The sequence below is a fragment of the Muntiacus reevesi genome, chromosome 20 (assembly GCF_963930625.1).
Source record: "Muntiacus reevesi chromosome 20, mMunRee1.1, whole genome shotgun sequence".
Taxonomy (NCBI): domain Eukaryota; kingdom Metazoa; phylum Chordata; class Mammalia; order Artiodactyla; family Cervidae; genus Muntiacus; species Muntiacus reevesi.
The window spans coordinates 48,166,237-48,187,801 of NC_089268.1; the positions used below are offsets into that span (position 1 = coordinate 48,166,237).

General features: G+C 45.2%; 1 protein-coding gene across 2 annotated transcripts in view; it reads left to right on the top strand.

Moving 5' to 3' along the window:
• The window catches only part of SSR1 (signal sequence receptor subunit 1), a 28,890-nt gene continuing 7,325 nt past the window's right edge, over positions 1–21,565 (top strand). The window contains exons 1-8 of one of the 2 annotated variants that reach the window (XM_065913371.1): positions 1–177; positions 2,634–2,746; positions 5,284–5,371; positions 6,577–6,839; positions 8,557–8,633; positions 9,401–9,479; positions 10,884–10,977; positions 14,104–14,167. In XM_065913371.1, the coding sequence (XP_065769443.1) occupies positions 99–177; positions 2,634–2,746; positions 5,284–5,371; positions 6,577–6,839; positions 8,557–8,633; positions 9,401–9,479; positions 10,884–10,977; positions 14,104–14,167 (857 nt within the window). In that variant the 5' untranslated portion in view covers positions 1–98. Of the gene's footprint in view, positions 178–2,633; positions 2,747–5,283; positions 5,372–6,576; positions 6,840–8,556; positions 8,634–9,400; positions 9,480–10,883; positions 10,978–14,103; positions 16,348–21,565 lie in introns of those variants that run through there. The other variant, XM_065913372.1, reaches the window with a different exon arrangement.

A 21,565-nucleotide genomic window follows, 5' to 3' on the forward strand; every position in this document is an offset into this window, starting at 1 on the left:
CGCCCCTCCTCCGGAGCCCGGATGAAGAGTAACGCCATTCGCGCCGGAGCCGCCGAGACCTCTCTCGGTCGGGGTCTGGACGCCGGAGCGACAGCGCCATGTGGTCCCTCCGCCGCCTGCTGCTGCTTCTCCTGCTGGTGTTCCCCGCCACCCTTCTGCTCCGAGGCGGCCCGGGAGGTGAGGCCGGGGCCGTGGGTGGAGGGGCTCGGCCTGGTGGGCGGGAGCAGCCGTGGGACCAGGCAGGCGTGGGGCCGGAGGTGGCCGCGGCGCTCCCTGGGGCCGGGGTCCCCCAGCGGCCGGGGTCCCCCCGCCGACCTCTCTCGGCGGCGCCCGGGCCCCATCCCCGCCCCCGGCGTGCAGTGCAGCCCCGCCGGGACCTGGTCCCGGCACGGGGGCTTCGGGAGGCTCGGGAGGCTCGGGCGAGACCGGAGCCTTGGCCGGGTAGAGCCGGGCCGGGGGGCGAGGGCGGCAGGCCGAGCGCTCGGGGACCTCTGACCGCCCGCGGCCGCAGCTCCGCCCCCTGCCCTGCCCTCCCCTTGGCGCTGAGCTGACGTGTCCCTGACTTCCAGGCCCCGCGTCTTCCATTCATTTGCAGAAACCCGGGTGTTTGCGGGCCCAGGCGCACAGCTGGGCCTCCGGTGTGCTCCGGGGATACTCCTGTGTATCAGCCCAGCCCTCTGCGTCTCCCGGTGTCTTGATTTCACCTAAACCTCTGGTCCTCGTCTGCTAGTGCAGCCCTGCGCCCAGGCGGGCTGCGGAATCCCTGGGCATGTCCATTACTCCAGCCCTCCTTTTGCTCTCCTTTCTTTGGTAACTTTTTTTGTTTCGTGGGTCCATCGCATAGTCCTGGAAAAAAAATGTAGTCTAATTCGTTATTTAGGTGTATTCCGACAGTTTATCTGGTGTGACAGTGAATAACAGGACGATAAAAATGTGGAGACTTCGCTTCTTGCCCTGATTCTGTCTTGAACTGCAGTTTTCTCCATGGAATTTAGTCTGACCGTATGATCGCTAGAATTCCTTTTATTCTGTAAGTTTAATCAAGCTGTGTGGCAAAATGAATGATGGTGACAGCGCTCCACGTGTTCTTTTTGCAAAGAAAAGTGAACTGACTGGTTTCTGTTTAATGGGTAGAAAACCAAGTGGGAGAACTAACTACAACTGTTAATTCATTTGCAGATTTAAATAGAAATGCTTTTCCTTTAGGAGTTGCTTTCCTGGTTGTTTTCATTTTCTTTAGGAAAATTTGGTGATCCTATTTGTCTAGAATCTGGACTGTATTTTTTCTGGCTTTAGAACATTTTCTTAAGAAACATCAGTATCTAACTGGGTATCTTTGTTTTGTTTTGTTTTGTTTTGGTGCCTTAGGGTCTATCTTTCAAAAGATGTCTTCTCTTAATTTTTCCAATAGAAAACTGTTTTGATTTTTTTTTAAGGCACAAAATTGTTACTGGTTAGCATAAAAACATTTAATAAATGTTGGGTGAAAGCCATTGTATTTATTGAGAAGTCTTGAAATTTAAGTACAACTTGGTTGTGTCAGATGTAGGTAGTCTTCTTGCTAGTTTTATTATAAGTTACGAATGCACTGTTTCAGTTCAACAAGCGGTAGAAGCTGGCTTTCAGTTCATGAAGTGTGGTTCAGTGTTAACACTTGACTTAAATCTTAACTGCAGTAAGAACTCAGGGAGGAGGAGAAGGCTTGAAGTACAGAGTCCTTCGTATTTACGGTTTCTTCTTGGTTTTACAGCGTGTGCACACGCTTCCTTTCTCATCCCCCGCCCCCCATACTGAATTGCCACATCATCATCCTTTCTGAGAAGTGTTGGAAGAGTCTCTGGAACTTTGAAATTTCTTCTGAGGGCCTTGCTTGAAATAGATTTAATGTGACATGTATTTTTGCCTATAAAATTAGGATTTATAATTTTGGGGCATTATAGTTAATGCTTAACTTTCACTGTGACTTTAAGTGTAGGGATTATAAGAAGTATCTTAAAAACATGTTTGAAGCTGTATGCAGAAATAAATGCATGCTTTCCCATCTCTCAACTCTGAAATTACCAATATAGTTTTTTACTAAATCATATGTGTTTTATCAGAGCTAGTTTTTACCATGGATGTCATACAGATGTTTGTTTCTTGGAGTTATATGCTATGAAATGCTAAGAGTTTTGAGCTGTTGTGAACTTTAAGAAACAATTTCTTTCCTAGATATTTAGATTGCTATTTTCCTTTAGACCTGGATTTTTTTGTTTGTTTTATATGGTTAATAATGGATTAAATTGTAGAGCTTTTTAGTTTTAAAACAAACTTACTTTGTTACTTATAAGATGTTTAACAAAATTGCTTGAATTTATTTACTTGGGCTTTACGGCATCTGTAGTTTTAGCAGTTTATTTTTCCAGCTGTTTTTTAAAGTTAAACAGCATTTCCCACTAAAATTAATGTGCAGTTGGTAAGACTAGCAGTAAGATAAGATCATCTGAATGTTCTTAGATGCATTGTAATTTGACATCACTTGAGTGAACTGGGAGATTGAGTTATTCTAAGGGAAATTTTTTGTTGCCCTTAGAAAAGGAAAAGTTGGTATTCCAGGATAAAGGTTAACTACTTGTTTGGTGTTTTATTGTTAGGCTCTCTGGCAGTGGCTCAGGATCTTACAGAGGATGAAGAAACAGTGGAAGATTCTATAATTGAAGATGAAGACGATGAAGCAGAGGTGGAAGAAGATGAACCGACAGATTTGGTTAGCGCCGTGTTTGATTCATTACATGTATATGATGCATTTAGAATTTATCCCTTATATAGACAAATATGGTATTAAACTGTTTGCCTTTAGAGGTTTGTTAACTGGGATCAGAGTGGATTGAAGTTGGGAGAATGGGGCCAGTCATTGAGGATAATTCCTTAGTATTTTTTGGCACAGGGAAGGAGGTGTGAGACAGAACAGTTCCAAGATGATATGGACAGGAATCTTTAAGGTAACAGAGCAGGACCACCGGCCCAGTGGATGGGTTTGGGACGTATCGCGCTTAACTTTCCGACCTTGGGCAGCTTACCTCACTGGGTCTTACTTCCTCTTCTCTCCTTCCTTCCCTCAGTAAGCAGTGTATCTGAGTTCCTACAACGTGTCAGGCACTGTTCTGGATTCCCTGGGTGAACAAGTCAGATAGCCTCTCTGCTCTCGCGGTCTTTATGTTCTTGGACAGTGTGTATGGATTTTGCTGCCAGGGGGTGAGGAGCAGACAAAAAAATATGTAAACTATGTTCCATGAAGATTCCTCATAGAGAGAGGGCTTGGAAAAGATCTAGAAGTTGTCTGACTTTGAAGCTCTTACTGTAAAATTATAGTATGACAGCAGACATGGAGCTACGAGTAGGATCATTGTGGCATGCTTGTAGCTGAAACCTGGCGGGCTACAGTCCACGGGGTCACAGAGTCAGGCATGACTCAGGAACTCACACTTTCACTTCACTTTCTAGCTTATTTTTTCTCTCGGACTACTGTAATTTATCCTAAGTAGAATCTTTTAACCACTTTCAAACTCCAAAATCAGTTTCTCTTTGAAGTCTTCTCAACAATGTGGTCTTTGATGTCAGAACGTGAAGGCCATCAGTGTGAACTCTCAAGTGATCTGCGTTCTTCTGAATATATTACGCACCATCTTGTCTGCGACTTTCCTTTCAGACAGTTGTTTTTCCTCTCCTCTAGGGTGGGTCCTCCCACCTTCTCCCCGTCTGGCCCTGTGGGATCTTGCTTATTATCATCTTTCTTCCTGTGGCTTCAAGCGTTGAGCTTTCACGGTGACCTCCTTCTGTTCAGCCACAGACGTGCCCGCAGCCCCACTGGTGTTCCTCCACCTTAAGTTGCTACAGGTTTCTTTTCACAGCACGGTTCTTGGAGAGTGCTCTGTCCAGCTGTGTCTTCTGCTCGTGTCCCATTCGTTCTCACAGGGGTCGGTCAGCGCCCACGAACCCCGTAAACCCTCCTTGCTGCGCCGCCAGTGGCCTGCTGGCCGGTCCCTGGCCTGGCCTGTGCCCTGAGCCTTGGCTGCGCGCCCCTCCTCGCGGGCCTCGTGGCCCTTCTGGGTCTTCTCCCGCCGCCTCTCCCTTCTCGCTCCTTAACGCCGGTGACGCCTGTGCTCAGGTCATGGGGGGATTTCTCTTGTTTCTCAAGGGTCTCCTTTTCCCCGTATTTGACAGTTTATGGCTCCTACCTTCCTGTTTCTTGTCTCTTCCTACTTGTCTTTTTTCCCCCAAAATGGAAATTCACTAACTTGTATTAAATGAAAGGATCATTAAAGATACTTAAAATGTAATGGCTGTTCAGTCATTGAACAAGTGTTTTGAGTGCCTTCTCTTAAGCGTATGAGGTGGGTGTGGAGAAATTTTAAAATGTAAGATAGTCTTTGCTCTGTTGATCTTTTTAAAACAATGGTATTGAAATATAATTGCACATCATGATACTTTCTCATTTTAAGCATATGATTCAGTGATTAGTAGTAAATGTTCCGAGTCATGCAAGTTTAATTGAATTTCAGGGCATCTCCACCTCATTCCTTTCCCTGGTCACATTTTTTTAAAGACTGTTTCTTCTGAGTGGTTTGCCGACTTCTCGCAGGGAAGCTGTTCTGTAAATTGGGACGGAATGACTCATAACCAGGCCTGGAGCAGGGGCGGCAGAAGGAGCCCGCGGGCCTTCTCCGTGCCGGCTCTGGCTGCTCGCCTCCTGCGCCTGCAGATGCATACTCGCGGGGGAGACCTCGTGGCTCCCAAAGCTGAAAAGATTTGATATCTGAGTCCTCAGACCGGCTCCTACCTTCCCCTTTTTAGGGGAGGCGGGGTGGCGTGAAGACTGTGTTTGAGACTACTTCTTTTCTTGGACAGTAGTATTCATAGCATTTAAGGGGAAAAATTAATACTGTCCATTTTAACTAGAAGTTATATGTCCTTTTGAAAAATACAGTTTTCCAAGTTTCAGGCTTTACAGAAAACTTACCCACCTGGGCTCTAGAACCTTGCAGTTCAGAGTGTAACCTGAGCACCAGCTTCATGGGCATTTGCTGCCTTGTTAGAAATACAGAACGCCAGGCTTCACTTTCTGTCACAGTTGCAGAATCCTCAGGGGATCTGTATGCACGTAGCTGTTCATCCCACTACGGATCCCAGCACAGCCTTGGAGATGCAGCATACTAATGTATTGTCCCAGATCCATTGAAGTCACTCTTCTTAAATGATGCTATGCTTTTCCCCGTAGTAATCTGTTTTCAGCATTTCTCTTAGGCTGAAGATAAAGAGGAAGAAGATGTATCAGGTGAACCTGAAGCTTCACCCAGTGCAGATACAACCATCCTGTTTGTGAAAGGAGAAGGTGAGCAGGGAGTGTGGTTGTAATTCAGACGCAGGGATTTTTAAAATGACAGGCACTGTTTGGGGAAGCGTTAATAATGATAAAAGTCTTTATTTTTGCAAATATAGTGCAGACACATTTTGGGAGATAAAACCTGCTTATGTATGTATGAATACCCATATCTGTAAAGTATCGTTTCTGGCTTTGAAACTAAGGGGGAAGATAAATACTATGCATTTTAACTAGAAATTCAATGTCCCTTTGAAAGATACTGTCTTTAAACTTTATCCAGACTGCCACAGTAACATTAACATTCATATTTTAAGTGTAAATATTAGTGAAATACTAAATATTTTTTATTAAAGCTGGTGTTATGTTAGAAGAAGAAAAATGGCTTACATTTATTGAGAGCCGATGTTTTGAGTATTTTGCATGTGTTACTGAATCCTAACAGGAACCCCGAGAGAAGAGTTGTTGAACAGATCCAGAGAGGTCACTGTTTGCTCAGGGTCACTCTCTGAGTAAACAGGCTGTGAAGATGGTTTAGACTCAGGTCCGTCTGGCCCCAGAACCTGTGCTTCAGTGGATGAGTAGCCCTGTAGATGATTATATACTTATTATTGGAGATATTCATTTGGCGGGCCTTCTCAAGCTCTCTCTTATTCCCATGTACATTCCAGCTCTGTGTCTACAGAAAGTGTGATTGGATTGAGAGGTTTTTGTTTTCACAGTTTTATTTTTATAGCTGCCTCCTTGGGTCTTAACCTTCAGATCTGCATTCTGAGTAAGTGCCTAAAGTAGATAAGGGGTTTTTAAACGTCTGACAGACGTTCCAGTTTGCAGGAGAATCTCAGGCGTGCCCTCCCTGCCGCTGCTCCCCACTGTCGGCCCAGGCGGCAGAGCCTGAGCGGCGGTGCTGCTGAGCCCTCCAGCGCAGGGGCCCCGCCTGCGGCAGGCGCGCAGCGCCCGCGGTCACTGGCGACTTGGCCGCGGCCGGGCCCCAGTCCAGGTGCTCTGTTGAGCTCCTCAGTTGGAGCGCTGGCCTGTCGCTGAGGGTTTCAGCTTACACACAGCCTCCAGGCAGCTGCTGCAGTGTTCTCCTGAAACAGGGTCTGAAACCAAGTCCATCCACAGCAGGAAAGGACGTCAGAATCCATTTGTGACGTTTGTGTCTTTGCACCCTTTAAATGTTTTCTAACCTTCCCGTCTCTTTTTTTGTTTCTTAGATTTTCCAGCAAATAACATTGTGAAGTTCCTGGTGGGCTTTACAAACAAGGGTACAGAAGATTTTATTGTCGAGTCTCTCGATGCCTCTTTCCGGTACCCTCAGGACTACCAGTTTTATATCCAGAACTTCACCGCTCTTCCCCTGAACACGGTCGTGCCGCCGCAGAGACAGGCGACCTTTGAGTACTCCTTCATCCCCGCAGAGCCCATGGGCGGCCGGCCCTTCGGTCTGGTCATCAACCTGAACTACAAGGATTTGAACGTGAGGCCCTCCTTAAGTTAGGGCGCTTGAGGACGGTTGACGTTGTCTAAGGACCGTTGTTTCTGTTCGTTCTAGTGCCTGTTTGGTGGTTGAGATTGATGGGCAGCCGGCAGGCATGGATAACACACGCCTCTGTCTTCTGCGCGTCTGTGATGCAGTTGGGTAGAGGGGTGACCGCGCCATGGCGTGACAAGCGCCGCGTCCTGGAGACGGGAGTGGGGCTGGGGGGTTCTGTGGGGCCCACTGCCTCCTCACGTGTTCATACATGTTAAGTGAGCTTTGTGCTTTCTGTTGCTTGCGTTTGGCCCATTCTACTACTGTGTAAGTTTTAAGGACTCTCTGTGACTATTTTTGTCACTTTATACACTTATAAAATATAACTAAGTCTTTTTAGAATATTAGAAAGGCTTATGCTTTGTGAGACCCAGATAGCCTTTCTGGTGTGTTACTCCCTAGCATAGGTGTGACCAGTGAGTGAATGCCAGAAACCCACTGGGATTTTGCTGCTGGGACTTGACCCCTAGATGCCAACTGTTATGTCCTCCTTCAGACAGGAGTGCATCTAAAAAGCTTTCAGAAAAGGAAGTTTCGTCCTTTCTGGAAGGCTTATTCAACCTTTGCATCACCTAGTGTCAGTGTATTTATCTTATGCCTGCGTTAAATTTCTGATGCTGCCATTGGTTTCCTTTTTTGTTTTTTTAAAACTACTTAGCAGAATGGGAAAGATTTTTCCATCTTTTTTTTTTTTTTTTGGCTGCACCTCATGGGCTTGCGTGATCTCAGTTCCCTGACTGGGATTGAACCTGGTGCATTGAGAGCACCGAGTTGTAACCATTGTTCTGCCAGGAATGCCCCTTCCTTACTTTCAAAACAATGTACTAAATTTCCTCAACTTTATAGTTTAGTAGCTTGAAGGATTATATATTTCATCTTCTTTTTAAATAGAATTAAACTTAATCCAAAAGCGTGCATGTAGTTTCAGTTCTCTTGGAATGTTTGTTTCATCTTGGTATGCTAGCTGAAAGGTCTTGGAATAAGACTTAAACCATTACAGTTTAACAGTAAATAGTGACAGTTTGGAAAAGTGTTACCTCGGTGCTTCACACGGAACGCTGAACACACCTGCGTATTGTCCCAGTGAGGCTCACGTATTTGAAAACCGAAACTGTGTTGAGCTGACAATTATTTCAAGACCACCAAAGAAAAAGATTTTGGTCCTGTGAATGTCACTGACCATTTAATGCAAATTGATTTCCAATCCATTGTCAGCGTGGACTTGACTTTTGTTCAAGTCTAGTTCTTAAGGTTCTACTCCTGAATGCCCATGTTCATGCTTTCCTCTCTTGTTTGAAGGGTTACACAGAGCAGAAGCCAGGGCTTCTAGCTGAAGAGTGTTCTGTGGTCTCTGCTTCTTTCTGTACATTTTACTGTGTATTCACTTCCCTGGTTTCTCACACATCGTCGCACCCCCCTCAAAGAAAGTGGGGACAATTTTAGCAAAGTTGGAGGCATTCTTTGTTTTGCAGGACAGAGTAGCATCATAATGTTGAGTCCCTGACATTGAATTAGTACACTCACGTATGACTCTCTTGAGTCTTAGGATGTCCTAAGTGATGGAGAGCTGTAGTGTATGTTAGGATGAAAGTTTGAGGAAGTCTTGTAGGCTTTCATTCTTCCAGTGCATTTCAGATTTTTGTGATTTATTTTTTCTTAACAGGGCAATGTTTTCCAAGATGCTGTCTTCAATCAAACAGTTACAATTATCGAGAGAGAAGATGGGTTAGATGGAGAAACGTAAGTGAGGTTTCCGGGATGTAGATCTTGGTCTCAGAAGGCGGGACTGGGAGGCTCGCGTCTGTCATCCTGGTGTTTCATGGTGAAAATGGAGCCTGCTGTGGATGGGGTGAAACCTTGACCACTTAACTCCACACTTTAGATGATTCTTACAACTATGATTAATAACAGCATGTTAGGACAGGTAGTTAAAACTAACAAAAATTGTTTTAGAAAGATAGTTCACTTTTTGTTCTTTCTGTCTTTAAATTGTTTTATAGTCATCAGCCTAATGGAAGTTGCATGCCTCCAAAATTGCTACTGAAAATATATTGGGAGATTTTTATCTTGAAAAATGTATTCTTTGTGAATAGTGAATCATTTTTCAGTGTATACTTACTTGTGATTCACAAAGAGTAGCTTTTAAATAAAATCATGCAAAATCTAATCTTTGAGGAACAAAACCTAATGCAGTTATTTTAACTGAGCTTAGAATATAACAAATTATGAAGTAATTCATTGTCGATCATACGCCTTTTGGCAGAGTAGGGGGGAGACTCATTAATGTTAAAGGTAAATTCGTGAAACTATTATACCTGGATCTTAGTTGAATTTAAAATATTTTACTCTTTTTTCCCCACAAATTGTCTAGAAAACTTACGTTTTGTTAGAATCATCATTGCAATTATCTCGTAAGTCTTCTGAGTTAAAGCGCAGGAATAGTTTTAATGAGCTGTGGTATTTCTTAATGAACTGAAGCAAGTTTCTGTCTTCTCCTTTGATATCAGCATATTTATGTACATGTTCCTTGCTGGTCTTGGGCTGTTGGTTGTCGTTGGCCTTCATCAGCTCCTGGAATCTAGAAAGGTAAATGTAAATACACGTGAACATAACTCCTGTTGCGATACTTCAGATGTTGTTACAGAGCCAAGTACAATCTCGTTGTTTGTGGCTTCTTGCTCTCACTGTGGGTTTATAGATTGACAGGTTTGTTACACCTTTTAAAAATGAAGCTTGAAGATGAGACCTAGGGGGTGTGTTTGGGTTTGTTTAGAATTTTCTGCCACGTGCAGTTAATGGATGTGTTATTTTACTTATTAGCCATGCAGTTTATTCTTGACCATTGGGCTGATTTCTGGTTAGCAATGAAATGAGTCTTGGTTTGAAAAAGAGAGAGTGAAATTGGCCAAATTCTGCTCTCATTAGAGTAGTGAAGTGTTTGCATCGAAGCCCCTGGTATGGTCATGGTCTCCTGGCTTTGAACAGGGTGGTTAATTCTTCCCCTGTGTCCTCATCGCCCTCCCCGCCCCCACCCGCCAAACAAAAGCCCCAAATGAGATAATCCATGCTGCTCCTTCAGTATGTAACATGGTTTGTGTCAAATATATTGATATCCACTAACTCCAAACAATTGCTAGATATTTTGGTTAATCATTATTTATTAAGCAATAAGTCAGGCAGTCAAATCTCTGTGGTATTGGTAGTACATGTTAATTCAGTCATTATTCTTTTAAAGAGAAATAGTGCTTAAATGTTAATTTCCATCACTTTCATTACCTTATTTTCATAATAGCATTTTTGCTATAAATTTATGTATTAGGGATAAGCCATTTTTTTCAGTTGTCTTTCTGTGTATTCAGATCTAGTTTTCAGACTGTAATTAATAATTTGGTTTCTTATATAAATAATTAGATGGGCTTTTATTATTTTTTAAAGAATAGGACTGAAGAGTAGAGTTCCATCTCTTTTCTTTTTTGCAGTTTTGCTGCAAATACTCAAGGAACAAAGTTTGAGGCTGTTAGCTTAACTGAGATTGTATGTTTTTGTTTTATTTATACCAGCTATTTAAGTGTATTTAGACACAATGCAGGAATCTGCATGCAACATTTCAGTAATTATTCCACATTTTGTTGAATGTGAAAATAAATTTGTTAAGATTTGATTCCCAAAATGAAAAAAGTCATTGTATAAATAGTAGTTCTTACTTGGTCTACCAATTGTATTAACATATGAAGCTTTAGAGCAGAGGAAAAGGTTGTTAAAGCCTGGAAATAAATAATTGTGAAAATTTATTCCTTATTCTTTATAATTGCTATAGACATGGTTTCCTCCTAATTAAAAAAATAATTGAGCAATACATTTTAGCACTAGAAGAGAACTTGTTTATCTATTAAGATATTTAAGCAGGTAGACTTGATAGAGGTCTTTTAAAAATTATAGTAAAACACTATAATGGAGCGCCTATAACATGAAGTTTTTATGTTCTTTTAGCGCAAGAGGCCCATTCAGAAGGTAGAGATGGGAACATCGAGTCAAAACGATGTCGACATGAGCTGGATTCCTCAGGAAACTCTGAATCAGATCAGTAAGTACTCAAACTTGGCTGGAAATTTTTCTCTTAAATGGAAGTAAGTATCTTAGATTTAGCAAAAAAAATGCCTGGTCGATGCTACTTAATACTTACCTTTTCATTACTTCCAGAGTCTAATATGATTGAATGCTTTACGTTTTTCTCTGTGTACTGTATTTATACTTTAATTTGGAAATACTTCCACATCTGCAGTTTGTGTACAGATGTGTGGGTTCTCTATATTCCTAACCTTTCCCTGTTTCTTTTTTCTTTCCTGTTGCTTCAGTGCAGAGTAGAAGAGGTGAGGCAATTAATTTTTTTAATGGTATTTGATGTAGTATTGAGAGCTCTTGTACAACATGTGAATACCTTATCGTAAGTTTAATGATAGTTTTCTGTCACTGTTTATTAGAAAACGAACTGCCATCTACCCACTGTATTGAAAGAAGAAACCTACCGTACTGCCTGATAGTTTATCTAATATAATTTCAGTTTTATTATATATGTAGTTGGTGAAATACTAATCTTTATAGGAGAAAATAGTTTTTTCTCCTCCAGTGGTAAGCAGACTTTTTAAAAAACATTATAAAAGCAGTATGGCGTCATTTTTTTAAGGTGAAAAACTTCACATCACCTGCTGGCTCCACCAGCCCCACTTTCCATGAGTAACTGGTGTTCACGTGCACGTCTGCTGTGTCTGTCTGCTCACAGATGGTGTCGTGTGGCACACGCTCCTGTAGCCTGCGTTCTCCGGCCTCGGGAGTCTCTGTGGTGATGACTTACGTACTTGGTTCATTTTTAACGACCGTATAAATGTGTTAGGATTGATTAAGCCTGTTCTGTGTTGAAGGATAGAACAGTTTCTGTTTCCAGTTTTTTTTGTTCTTAAAATAAATCTTCCGGTGAATATTCTTATATATGAGACGATGGGGTAATTTTTGAAATTGAGATGTAGTTGACACGTCACATTAGTTTTGCACGTACACCATAATGATTTGACGTTCATGAGGCGATCATGGCACCTCGTCAGCACCGTCCCACGCAGGTGTGTTCTCGTGATGAGATGAGGCCCTTTTAGGGTCTGTTCTCTTGGCTGTGTTCAGGTGGCAGCCCAGTATCGTTTACCTGTGATCACCTTTCGTGTTTCACATCCTTGTGACTTACAGCTGGAAGTTTGTACCATTTGACCCCAGGCTCCTATTTTGCCCAGTCTCCTACTCGGGACAATTTCCTAAAAGTAGAATAGCTAAGTCTAAGCATATGTATGTCTTTGTGGAAAGTGTCCCAGTTCCCTCCCCAAAGGTAGTGTTCTCAACAGTGTATGATATTTCCTGTTCCTCTTCCCCTCTTACAAATCCTTCTCGAGTGTTACCACATGTGTTAATCTACCAGTATGCTATGAAACAGAACCTCAGTTTTCATTTACAGTTAGGAATGAGGTCTGGATTTAGGCATCATCATTGGGCACTTGGTAGATCGGGTTTGGCGGGAGGGGACGGTGAGGCGGTGGTTTTCCTTTGGAGACCGAGAAGCATCGTTATGTGCATCAGTGTTCTTTGCTGAAATGAAACGCCACTCTCTAGGCTTTTGTGGCGTTTGGAGCCACTGTCCCCAAAGCTGGGTGACTCCAGGCCCTGCCTCTGTCATTCATTGGTCTGCTGCTTAACCGATGGGCAGACGGGTGGGCGGACAAGGCTTTAGACTCACTGTTAAAGGTCAGCTGGATCCGGCTGTTCTGCGATGGAGTGAAATTCACTTGTTGAACAAATATGCTTTGCAGGTTCTTAGAGACTCTTTATCATGTATTTCTGTATTTAAAACTGCTGCGGGGGTTGACATTGGAGGTCACTAATGACCATTTTATATCTGTAGTAACAGCTGTGTCCATGTAAACGGCTGATTCTGAAATATTTTTGTTGTTGTTGGGGGTGGGGTTGGTGAACATTAATTAATTAGTTATTACTTATTTAAAAAAATATTTAAAGGTAGAAAAAGCAATTAATTCATAGTCTAACCTTTTTGAAAACCTGCTGAAAGGTGTAGGCTTTCTTCATCAGAAGAGTGCTTCTGTGCTCAGTTAGGTACTGAGCCCCCGAAACACCTCATTACCAGCCTGCCGGCTAAAGGAGAGGCCACTCTCGTGTGATAACTTCAGTCGTCTAATTCTTAAGGACAGTCTTTAAAAAAGAATTTTTAGCTTGTAAATATTCTTTGTAAACATTTACTATGTGTTTCTTATACTGGAAAGATAATTATAATTTGCAACTTATTCCATAAAGAACTTATATTCCTAATAGGTTAGGTGCTCCTAGAAAATAGGAGAGTGGTCAGAGAGAAGACAGTCTTTTACTTTTTAAATAAGCTTCAAGATGACTCCTCTTAGTGGATGAAACTGAAAGGAACACCACCAGGTTATTTTTGGTCTAATAGACCACACTAAGACTAACGTAAGAGAAAAAACAAAATACTGCTTTGCGTGTAGGATGGTTTTCATATTATACTGTATAATTTCCTCTAACCTGCCACTCTTTCAGGTAAATTTGTGAAACTGCTGAAAATTGTGCCAAGTGCATGGTGCTGTGTTTGTAAATACTGTCTTTAATTTGTAACCAGTATCAATTGTTTATGTGGATTGTAAAGATTTTCCTTATGCAGGTATAAACATGCTCAGCTGTAGACTTTAGGAAGATTTTGCATGGTAGCGTCAATATCACAGTGACCAAGATTAGGTCTTTTCCTGCTCTGGTTGCAAAAAGTTTTAATGGACAGACATAATGTCATATCAGTTTCAGGTATACAACTAATGGTAGATACACACACTGGAAAATGGTCACTGCGGTGAGCCTAGTTATCATCTGTCACTATACAGAGTTACCAAAAAAAGTTTGTGTGGGCGATGAGGACCTGTAAGGTTTACTTAGCAACTTACAAGTATGTAGACTTTCATTTTGAGTTAACCCTCTTGAAGGGTTATTTGAAAGTTTAGTTTAAAAATCTGTGCTGGATAAGAGACATTTATTGTTGATGGTCTTCTTGCATGTGTGTTATTTTTGGAGCTAAATGGTAAAATTGAAGAAAAATGCTATTGAATTTAACACATTTCTGTAGTCGGGCAAGCTAAAACTTCCTCTTTTCTTCCAGATAAAGCTTCACCGAGAAGGTTGCCCAGGAAGCGGGCACAGAAGAGATCGGTGGGATCTGATGAGTAAATGTTCTTGTGCCGCAGTTCAGTCTTTAACCCGCCCCAATGTTGTTCGGCCTGATGGGGATTAGTGCAGAGAAGCCATATCACCATAGACGGCGGCTACTACTTATGTGTGGACTGAGCAATCAGAGTCTGTGGCGATCCTATTGCTGAAAATGCACTGCATTTATTTTTCTAAAGTAACAAATTTGGTTTTTTTTAAAACCATTACAATCTATGTGTGTGCGTGTGTGTGTATGTGAGCAGTTGGTCTTACCAGAATCATTGTTGGCCTGCCTGAAGCAGCCTTTAGAATACTAAACGTACGCACTGTCTCCTCTTGGACATGTGCTGACATCTTCCCCCCGAAACTCAACATTGCCCAGTATGACTGTAGAGGTCCTGCCTTGGACTGCTAACAGTTGTTTCTTGTTTAGAATAGCCCACATCCCGACTGATGGCACAGATGTGCGTGTTTTTGCTGTTTTACGGCTAGTATTCTAAAGGCGCAAGCAGGAGCAGCTGCTTTTAGCAGTAACATGGCTGGGTATTTTGCTGCTGTTTACTATAATGCACACCTTCAGAAACCTTCCCCAGTGAGTTCAGGGAATTGGGGGATCTCTAGCACCAAAATTGTGAAACATGAAAATTCTGGTTTTGATTCATAAAACCAACGTCACTGTCTTTAAAAAAAAAAGAAAATGGTACATTTGTGGAAACTGAGTTGTTGTCCATTGTTCTATTTCTGACCCAAGAGATAGCTGTGGGATGACTTGAGACCCCTCTGGTTTTGTTTTTTTTCCTAAGAGATAATTTTTCTCAACGGAAGCATCTTAAGAAACGTTGCCTTGGTCTACAGACTAAGCAGAATTCTAATAAGAGTTGGATAATTTTTAATGGTTAATCAGTTGTTTTCTATCTAATCTTCGGGTTGTTTTGGTTATTAAGTTTTTTAAAAAGTTAATCTGAAGAACTCCAAAATCTTAAGGACTTAGAATCTCAGAACCAAAATGAATTAGACTTCATAAAATCCCTCTTACTTTCCCTTGCCCTCGACGGTAACTTAAGTTTGACGTTGTCAGACTGGATAAGTAGTAGAGTAAAATAGTATGAACAAATAAGAGGCTTTTTCTCTCTGTCTTTAAGCCATATTCTTCCATATATATTTTGTAAGGAAATGGTAAATGAAGTTTTAGTAGCTGTTTTATTCCTGATCTGTCTTCATTATAATGAACTTAACCCCTGTTTATTATTATTTCCCCTACACCCGTGCTCACACACGAAAATAACAAAACAGAACAGAAATGAAAAATCTTTCCAAGTTGCTTAAGTATTTAAACATCTGAGCCAAAGCCTACGTCAAGAAAACGAGTGGCTGTAGCTGTGAGCCGCTTTGCGAGTGGGGCTGAGGTGTCGGATTAGCTCCATCGGCTGTGCTGAGCTGTGACTCTTCTGCGCCTGGGAAACAGTGTTTGGGTTTTTAATTGGGCTGTACGATCAATGGTTTCCTTTGGAAGAGCTCTGTGAGCTCTAAGAAACTGCATGGTTTTCACTTTGATGTAACATAGGAGACCCTCCACCTTCGGACGGAATATATTTCAAAACATCTTTGTGAATGTCCCAGGTTTGTGAAATTACAGGGATATAATGAAGTGAGGTGTAATACAAAATTTAATGACCTCTACGGAGCGTTTTATTGAATTCCTGGTGATACTTAGGCAGTGGCAAAGCCAGGCTCAGTTCCCGGTGCCGGGCCTCTGACTCCTGAGTAACCTGCCTTATGTGCCAGCCCCTCCACTTCGGAGGTCCAAATCAGCGCACGGAAATCATCGGTCATGTTTTATTTTCTTAGCATAGATTGAGAACACTTGAAAATTCTTAAATCCCCAGGGGTCTCTGTAGTGTCAGTGTTTAGCAGAAACTAACTCCATAATGAATGGAATTCAATTCCACACATGGTTTGTTCAAGCACACTTAATAAGTAGCCTGTTTTTTTAAATGTCCTTTTTAATGTAAATATTTGGATGAAGCTTTTGTTTGTTTTGATATATTAATTTGCTGCACCAACCATGGTTTCAGAATTCACCTTTTGAATGCCTTGGTTCCAGAGTCTGTAAAATGAACTGAGAGTCTTGTGTATTGAGCCTGTCACTGGGACTTGTGGGAGGAACGTGTTGATAAAGCATGGATCTCACCTCGAATGTGCAGCCGCATCACTTATTTCACGTCTGACTAGAGGGACTGAGAGAGTTCCTCTCCCATGAACTCCAAGGTAGACGCCTGGGGAAAGGAGAAATCGGAAGGGAAGGATCATTCACTTTATTTTCTGACGCTTACTTAAAATTAAAAACTAGTCACTTCAATAGGAGAAAAAGGCAAATTTAGATCCTAAAAAGTTAAAAAGCCCCTGCCCTAATGGCGCGCTTGCGTTCACCAGCCTGGAGCTGCGTTTTGGGCCTGTGGGGAAGAAGCTGAGGAGTGGGGTGACCCCAGAGCCCTTCCTTAAGGGCTGCTGGTATTCTGGAGGAGCAGGCGTGGGTAAGCGTAACACGTGCGGCTCTCGCTCAGCACGCGTCTCGTGTGGATCAGTGATCCCCCTTCCCTCGGTGTGAGGGAAGACTTATTTGGCAAGTGCATTTAAGTAATGTGATTTTCCTTGACCAATGAACTTGGCAGTACGCATCATTTCTACAGGATTTTGCTAAATTACACCCTTCCATTTAAAGACATTTCCAGATGTGAAGTAGTTAGTTTTGGACAGTGTCATTTATAACTGTAAAGCCAGTAAATTCATTCTAATTTTGACAAGTAAAACCCCACTTTTCTTTGAACTAGCATCTCCAGTTTAGTGAAGAGCAGCCTGACACATAAATGAGACCCTGGTTGTCTAGGAAGTGTTCTAGGTTCTGTCGTCAAGCTGATGTGTATCAGTAAGATCGTCATCCTTACAAGAGAGCAGGCAGAAGGAACAAAACTTGGGGACTTACTTGCCTGCATCTGAATAATTTCTTCAGGATTCCTATGATTTTATCTTTTTACACAAAAGACTGGACTTTAACAGTAGTTAACTATGTAATCTGAAGTTTTAGACTTTGGAATCATGTAGGAGTATGACTTCCCTGGTGGCTCAGCTGGTAAAGAATCCGCCTGCAACTCGGGAGACCTGGGTTCCGCCCCTGGGTTGGGAAGATGCCCTGGAGGAGGGAAAGGCTCCCCGCTCGTGTTCTGGCCTGGAGAGTTCCGTGGACTGTGGGGTTCCTGGGGTCCCAGAGAGTCAGATGTGACTGAGCGACTCACTTTCACACAGGAATGCGACTGGGGTTTAGGCTCCGTTAAGGCAGTAGGGAAAGAATGCTCACTGCCCAGGGCAGGGAGCAGGGAGACGGGCGTGTGGCCCGTCTCCCGGTGCAGATGGGGGTTCCCAGGAAAATGGAGCATCACCTAGAGTCACATAAAGGACGAGCCTCCCGGTCCGTAGGTCCCAGCGAAAGATGACCAGGCCCTCTGCTGTCCGTCCCGGTACCCGTGGTGACGGCTGCTCACCTCGTGGGGTGCCCGCCCCTCTGCTGGGCTGCTGCCCCCGGCTTCTAGTTCACAGTCGCGTGGAGACCTAACGGGGGTTGAAAGAAAAGGCAGCGTGGGCCGGTGTTCCCTGGCGTCTTCCAGAGAGGACTGGTCAGACGCCGTCCTGCGGATAGGCCGGTTGGCAGTGCTGCGAGGCGGCTCGGAGGGGTGGGGTCGCGGCGGTGGGCCAGCGGGGGTCGGGACAGGGCCAGCGGGGACCGGAGGCAGCTTGCCCCGAGTCCCAGCGTTTCCCCGGTTTCCTAGCCGGACGCGGGCCTGTGTCCGTACAACGGTCAGTGGGTTTTTTCTCTTTCAAAGTAGTTAAATAGGACCCTGCCGGTCTGCTTGGGCTCACATCCCGTCGCCCTCCTCTTGGCTGGGGGCCCTGGCTCCGGCTTGGGGAGCCTGTCCCGCCCCCCAGGGTGGGGCCGAGACCCCCGCAGGTGGCCGGGTGCAGCCGCGTCGGGGGACAGGAGGCCGAGCAGCGGCGGGGCTCCCGAGCTTCGGGGTGGGCTGACGGCTCAGGTCGGGGGCAGTTCAACAGTGTGTTTTAATGGGGGCGGGGCCGCCTTCGGGCGGACGGCTCGGGCGGCCCGCTCTGGGTTTAATCGTGCAGGGCCCCGGGAGCTCTGGGGTCCGCCCTGCTGAGCACGAGCGCGCTGAGTGCCCTCGCCGCCCCAAACGCTTCTGAAACCCCCTCAGGTCGTCCTGCGGCCCGGGGCGCCCGCCTCAGCCCGTGTGTCGGGCCGGCCCCCGGGTCTGCGGGCCCCTTCCAGGCAGTGTGAGCGGCAGCAGGGCGCATGGCTCCGGAGGGCGTCTCAGGCCCGCCTCGCGCCCCGGCGTGCGCTCCCGCCGGCCCAGGCGCTCCCGTGGCCGGGAATCAGCGTGCCCGGGGCGCCGGCTGCGACTCTGGGGACGCCCCTTCAGCGCCCGCGGTCCTCGGGGTCCGGAGGGCGGGCCCGCGCCCCTCGCCGCCCGGCGGCCGTCCTCGGAGCCCTGAGCGCCGCGTGGCTGGGCTCCCGCTGCTGTGATTTGAGCGCGCCCCTCCCCGGCGCTGGCTGCGTCCCCGCGCCCAACGAGGCCGAGGCCCGCCGGCCCTCCTCCCTGGGGAGCGCCGCGGGGGAGGCGGCCGGCGGGGTGGGCGGCCGGCGGGGTGGGCGCTCTTCGGACGGGTGCCCAGGGGAGCCGGGTGAGCTGTGGTCGGGCCGGCGGCCTGCTGGGCGGCCGTGTCTGTGGCGCCCAGGCGGGCGATCGCCGTCTCCCCGGGTGTGGCCCGGCCCCCGGCGTGGACGGAGACCTTCCCGTCCTCAGCTCAGGGCTCCCCTGAGGCGTCCCCTTCTTCGCTGGGCCGTCAGCCCGGCTCCCGCCCCAGAGACCTCTCCCGGGGTCTCACTGTGCGGCCCGCCCCCCGCCCGCAGGCCCTGCGCTTCTAACCGCCTGTGACTCACCTTCGCAGGAACGCTTGTCCTCACCCCTTATCCCTCCATCAGTCTCCCGATCTGACTTCTCGTCCTTCAGTAACATGACCCCCATTTATCCAGCGTCAGCTCTCAGGCCCAAGGTCAGTGATTTGCCTTTAAGTACCTAACACATTCTTACTAATTCTGCCTCTGCTGTGAATTAAATTGGGCTTGCCTGGTGACGCCGTGGTAACGAATCCGCCTGCCAGTGCGGATTGCCAGTGCGGAGACAGAAGACAGCAGCTCCATCCCTGGGTCGGGAAGATCCCCTGGTGGAAGGCATGGCAACCCTCTCCATCTGGAGAATCCCAGGGACAGGGGAGCCTGGTGGGCTGCAGTCCATGGGGCCACAAAGAGTCGGACACCTCTCAGAACACATGGATTAAATTAGATCTCAGAGCTCTCCATTTCAAAATTGTAAGGATTTAAGGGCTTTTAAAAGAAATCGGAATCTACTCGGTACAGGCGGAATGTCTCTGGTTCAGAATGCTTCTTTTTCTGTTTCCTACTTCGGTGCAGGAGGACTTGGCTGTTCGCTGTTTTAATTCCAGCAGCCCTGGATGTTAGTCATGCTGTTTATGACAGTGTTCTGCCCTGTGCATTTTATCAGTGACTGTGTCTGAGAATGTTACCCGACCATCTTTCAGAACTGATTAGTTTATGAAATGTTTGAGTTACTTCCTGCTCCTTGAGCATCTGGAAATCGAAGTTTTCCCAGCTTGGTAAACCCAAGAACACCATTTTTTCGTTGGTTATTTCCCTTAGTCCAGTCTCCCCCTGCACTGGTCTTATAGGCTGTCAAAACACATCCTTTGATTATTGCATATCCCCAATTCAAGCTGATTATGAAAGGGTTTTCACGCAATACAAAATGATTCATAACGTGCCAGTGAGTTTTACTGCTGGGTCTTCAGGATCTTTGAGAAGCACAAAGTGCATCTAAAATATTGAGCAAAGGAAAACTAGGATCTTGATCTTCACTTCCCTCTGGAATTTGTAAAAAGCTTCACATATTTTCAGCTTATAAAACTTAGACATTTCAAGTTACAAAGTCTTACTTGAGATTGAAGATGAGCTTTACATGTGCTGCATGACTTTTCAAATAAGGCCGTAAGACACCTCCCCCAGCCACACACACACACATACACACACGTACACAGGTATGTGTATTAAGTGTTGGTTCCCGGATTAGAGACTGCTTACCCTGACTGTTTAAATGTTTTAAGCAAGCCGAGATACATCTCTGGTTTCACCAAGTCACCAGTCAGTACTGACTCCCTTCAGGATTTTGTTGAATTAATGGTATTCTTCATAGAAAAAGTAACCTTGGATTAGAAGCTGTGCATATTTAGGGGATTTAGTCTTTGTAACCATGTAATATTTTCAGTCTTGTCTGCTAAAAGGAAATGAATTTAAAAATATTAGGGCAAATCCATGGCTGATTCATGTCAATGTATGGCAAAAACCACTACAATATTATAAAGTAATTAGCCTCCAACTAATAAAAAATAAATGAAAAAAAATTAGGGCAGTAAGAACCAGCATTTTAATTTTTCCTCTACAGCAGTTGAAATACTCAGTATTAAGTAAATGTCAGGTTACTCCAAAGTCTGAAAAGAAATATGCAAAATGGCGAAAGCAGTTTCTGTGGCAGGGTGGTGGTGATTTTTTCCTTTTTAAAGTGTTTGTAATGTGCTTATATTTTATAATGAAAAAAAATAAATATATGTGTTAAATTTACATGAGCCTCCTATGATGAGTGTAAAAGTCCCAGTGGCTACGGGCAGCTTTGCTGTAGCCCGTAAAGAAAAGTTAGCCCATTTAAAACTTAGATGTTTTTGTCGTTTTTACACATTCAGAGAAAATTAAGGTAGATGGGTAGAAAATCCATAAAAGCATCTTTCCTTGGGAGGAACCCAGGCCTGCTTCTCAGCTGTTAATAACCACCTGCATGCCCGTCTGGGCGCGTGCCAGGCGCTGTGCCAGACCCTCCAGTGCCCGCAGGCAGACCGGCGGGGGGACAGGGAGGCGGCCGGCACCCACAGGCGATGTGGTCCTCACCTGCTCCCCCCACGCCCTGCTTCCCCGCAGTCCCGGCAGTGACCGCGTCTGCCCAGGGCTCGCCCCCACGCCGGGGGTCCCCTGTCCCAACCCTCCCCTCCAGACAGCTCGCCGCATCCGGGGCGCCCCCCACCCCGCCTCACAATCCCCTCTCGGTCACCTTTGTCCCCACTTGGGTCTGAAGCTGCCGGGGCCTTCCACCACCCGCCACCCCCTTTGGCACTGTAAGCTTCATGAATGATGGCAAGAATTTCCACTGAACCACGTCACTGAGCCTTGAAAATGGTACCTGGCCTATGGTAGGTGTTTATAAATAGGAGTTAACATCCCAGCC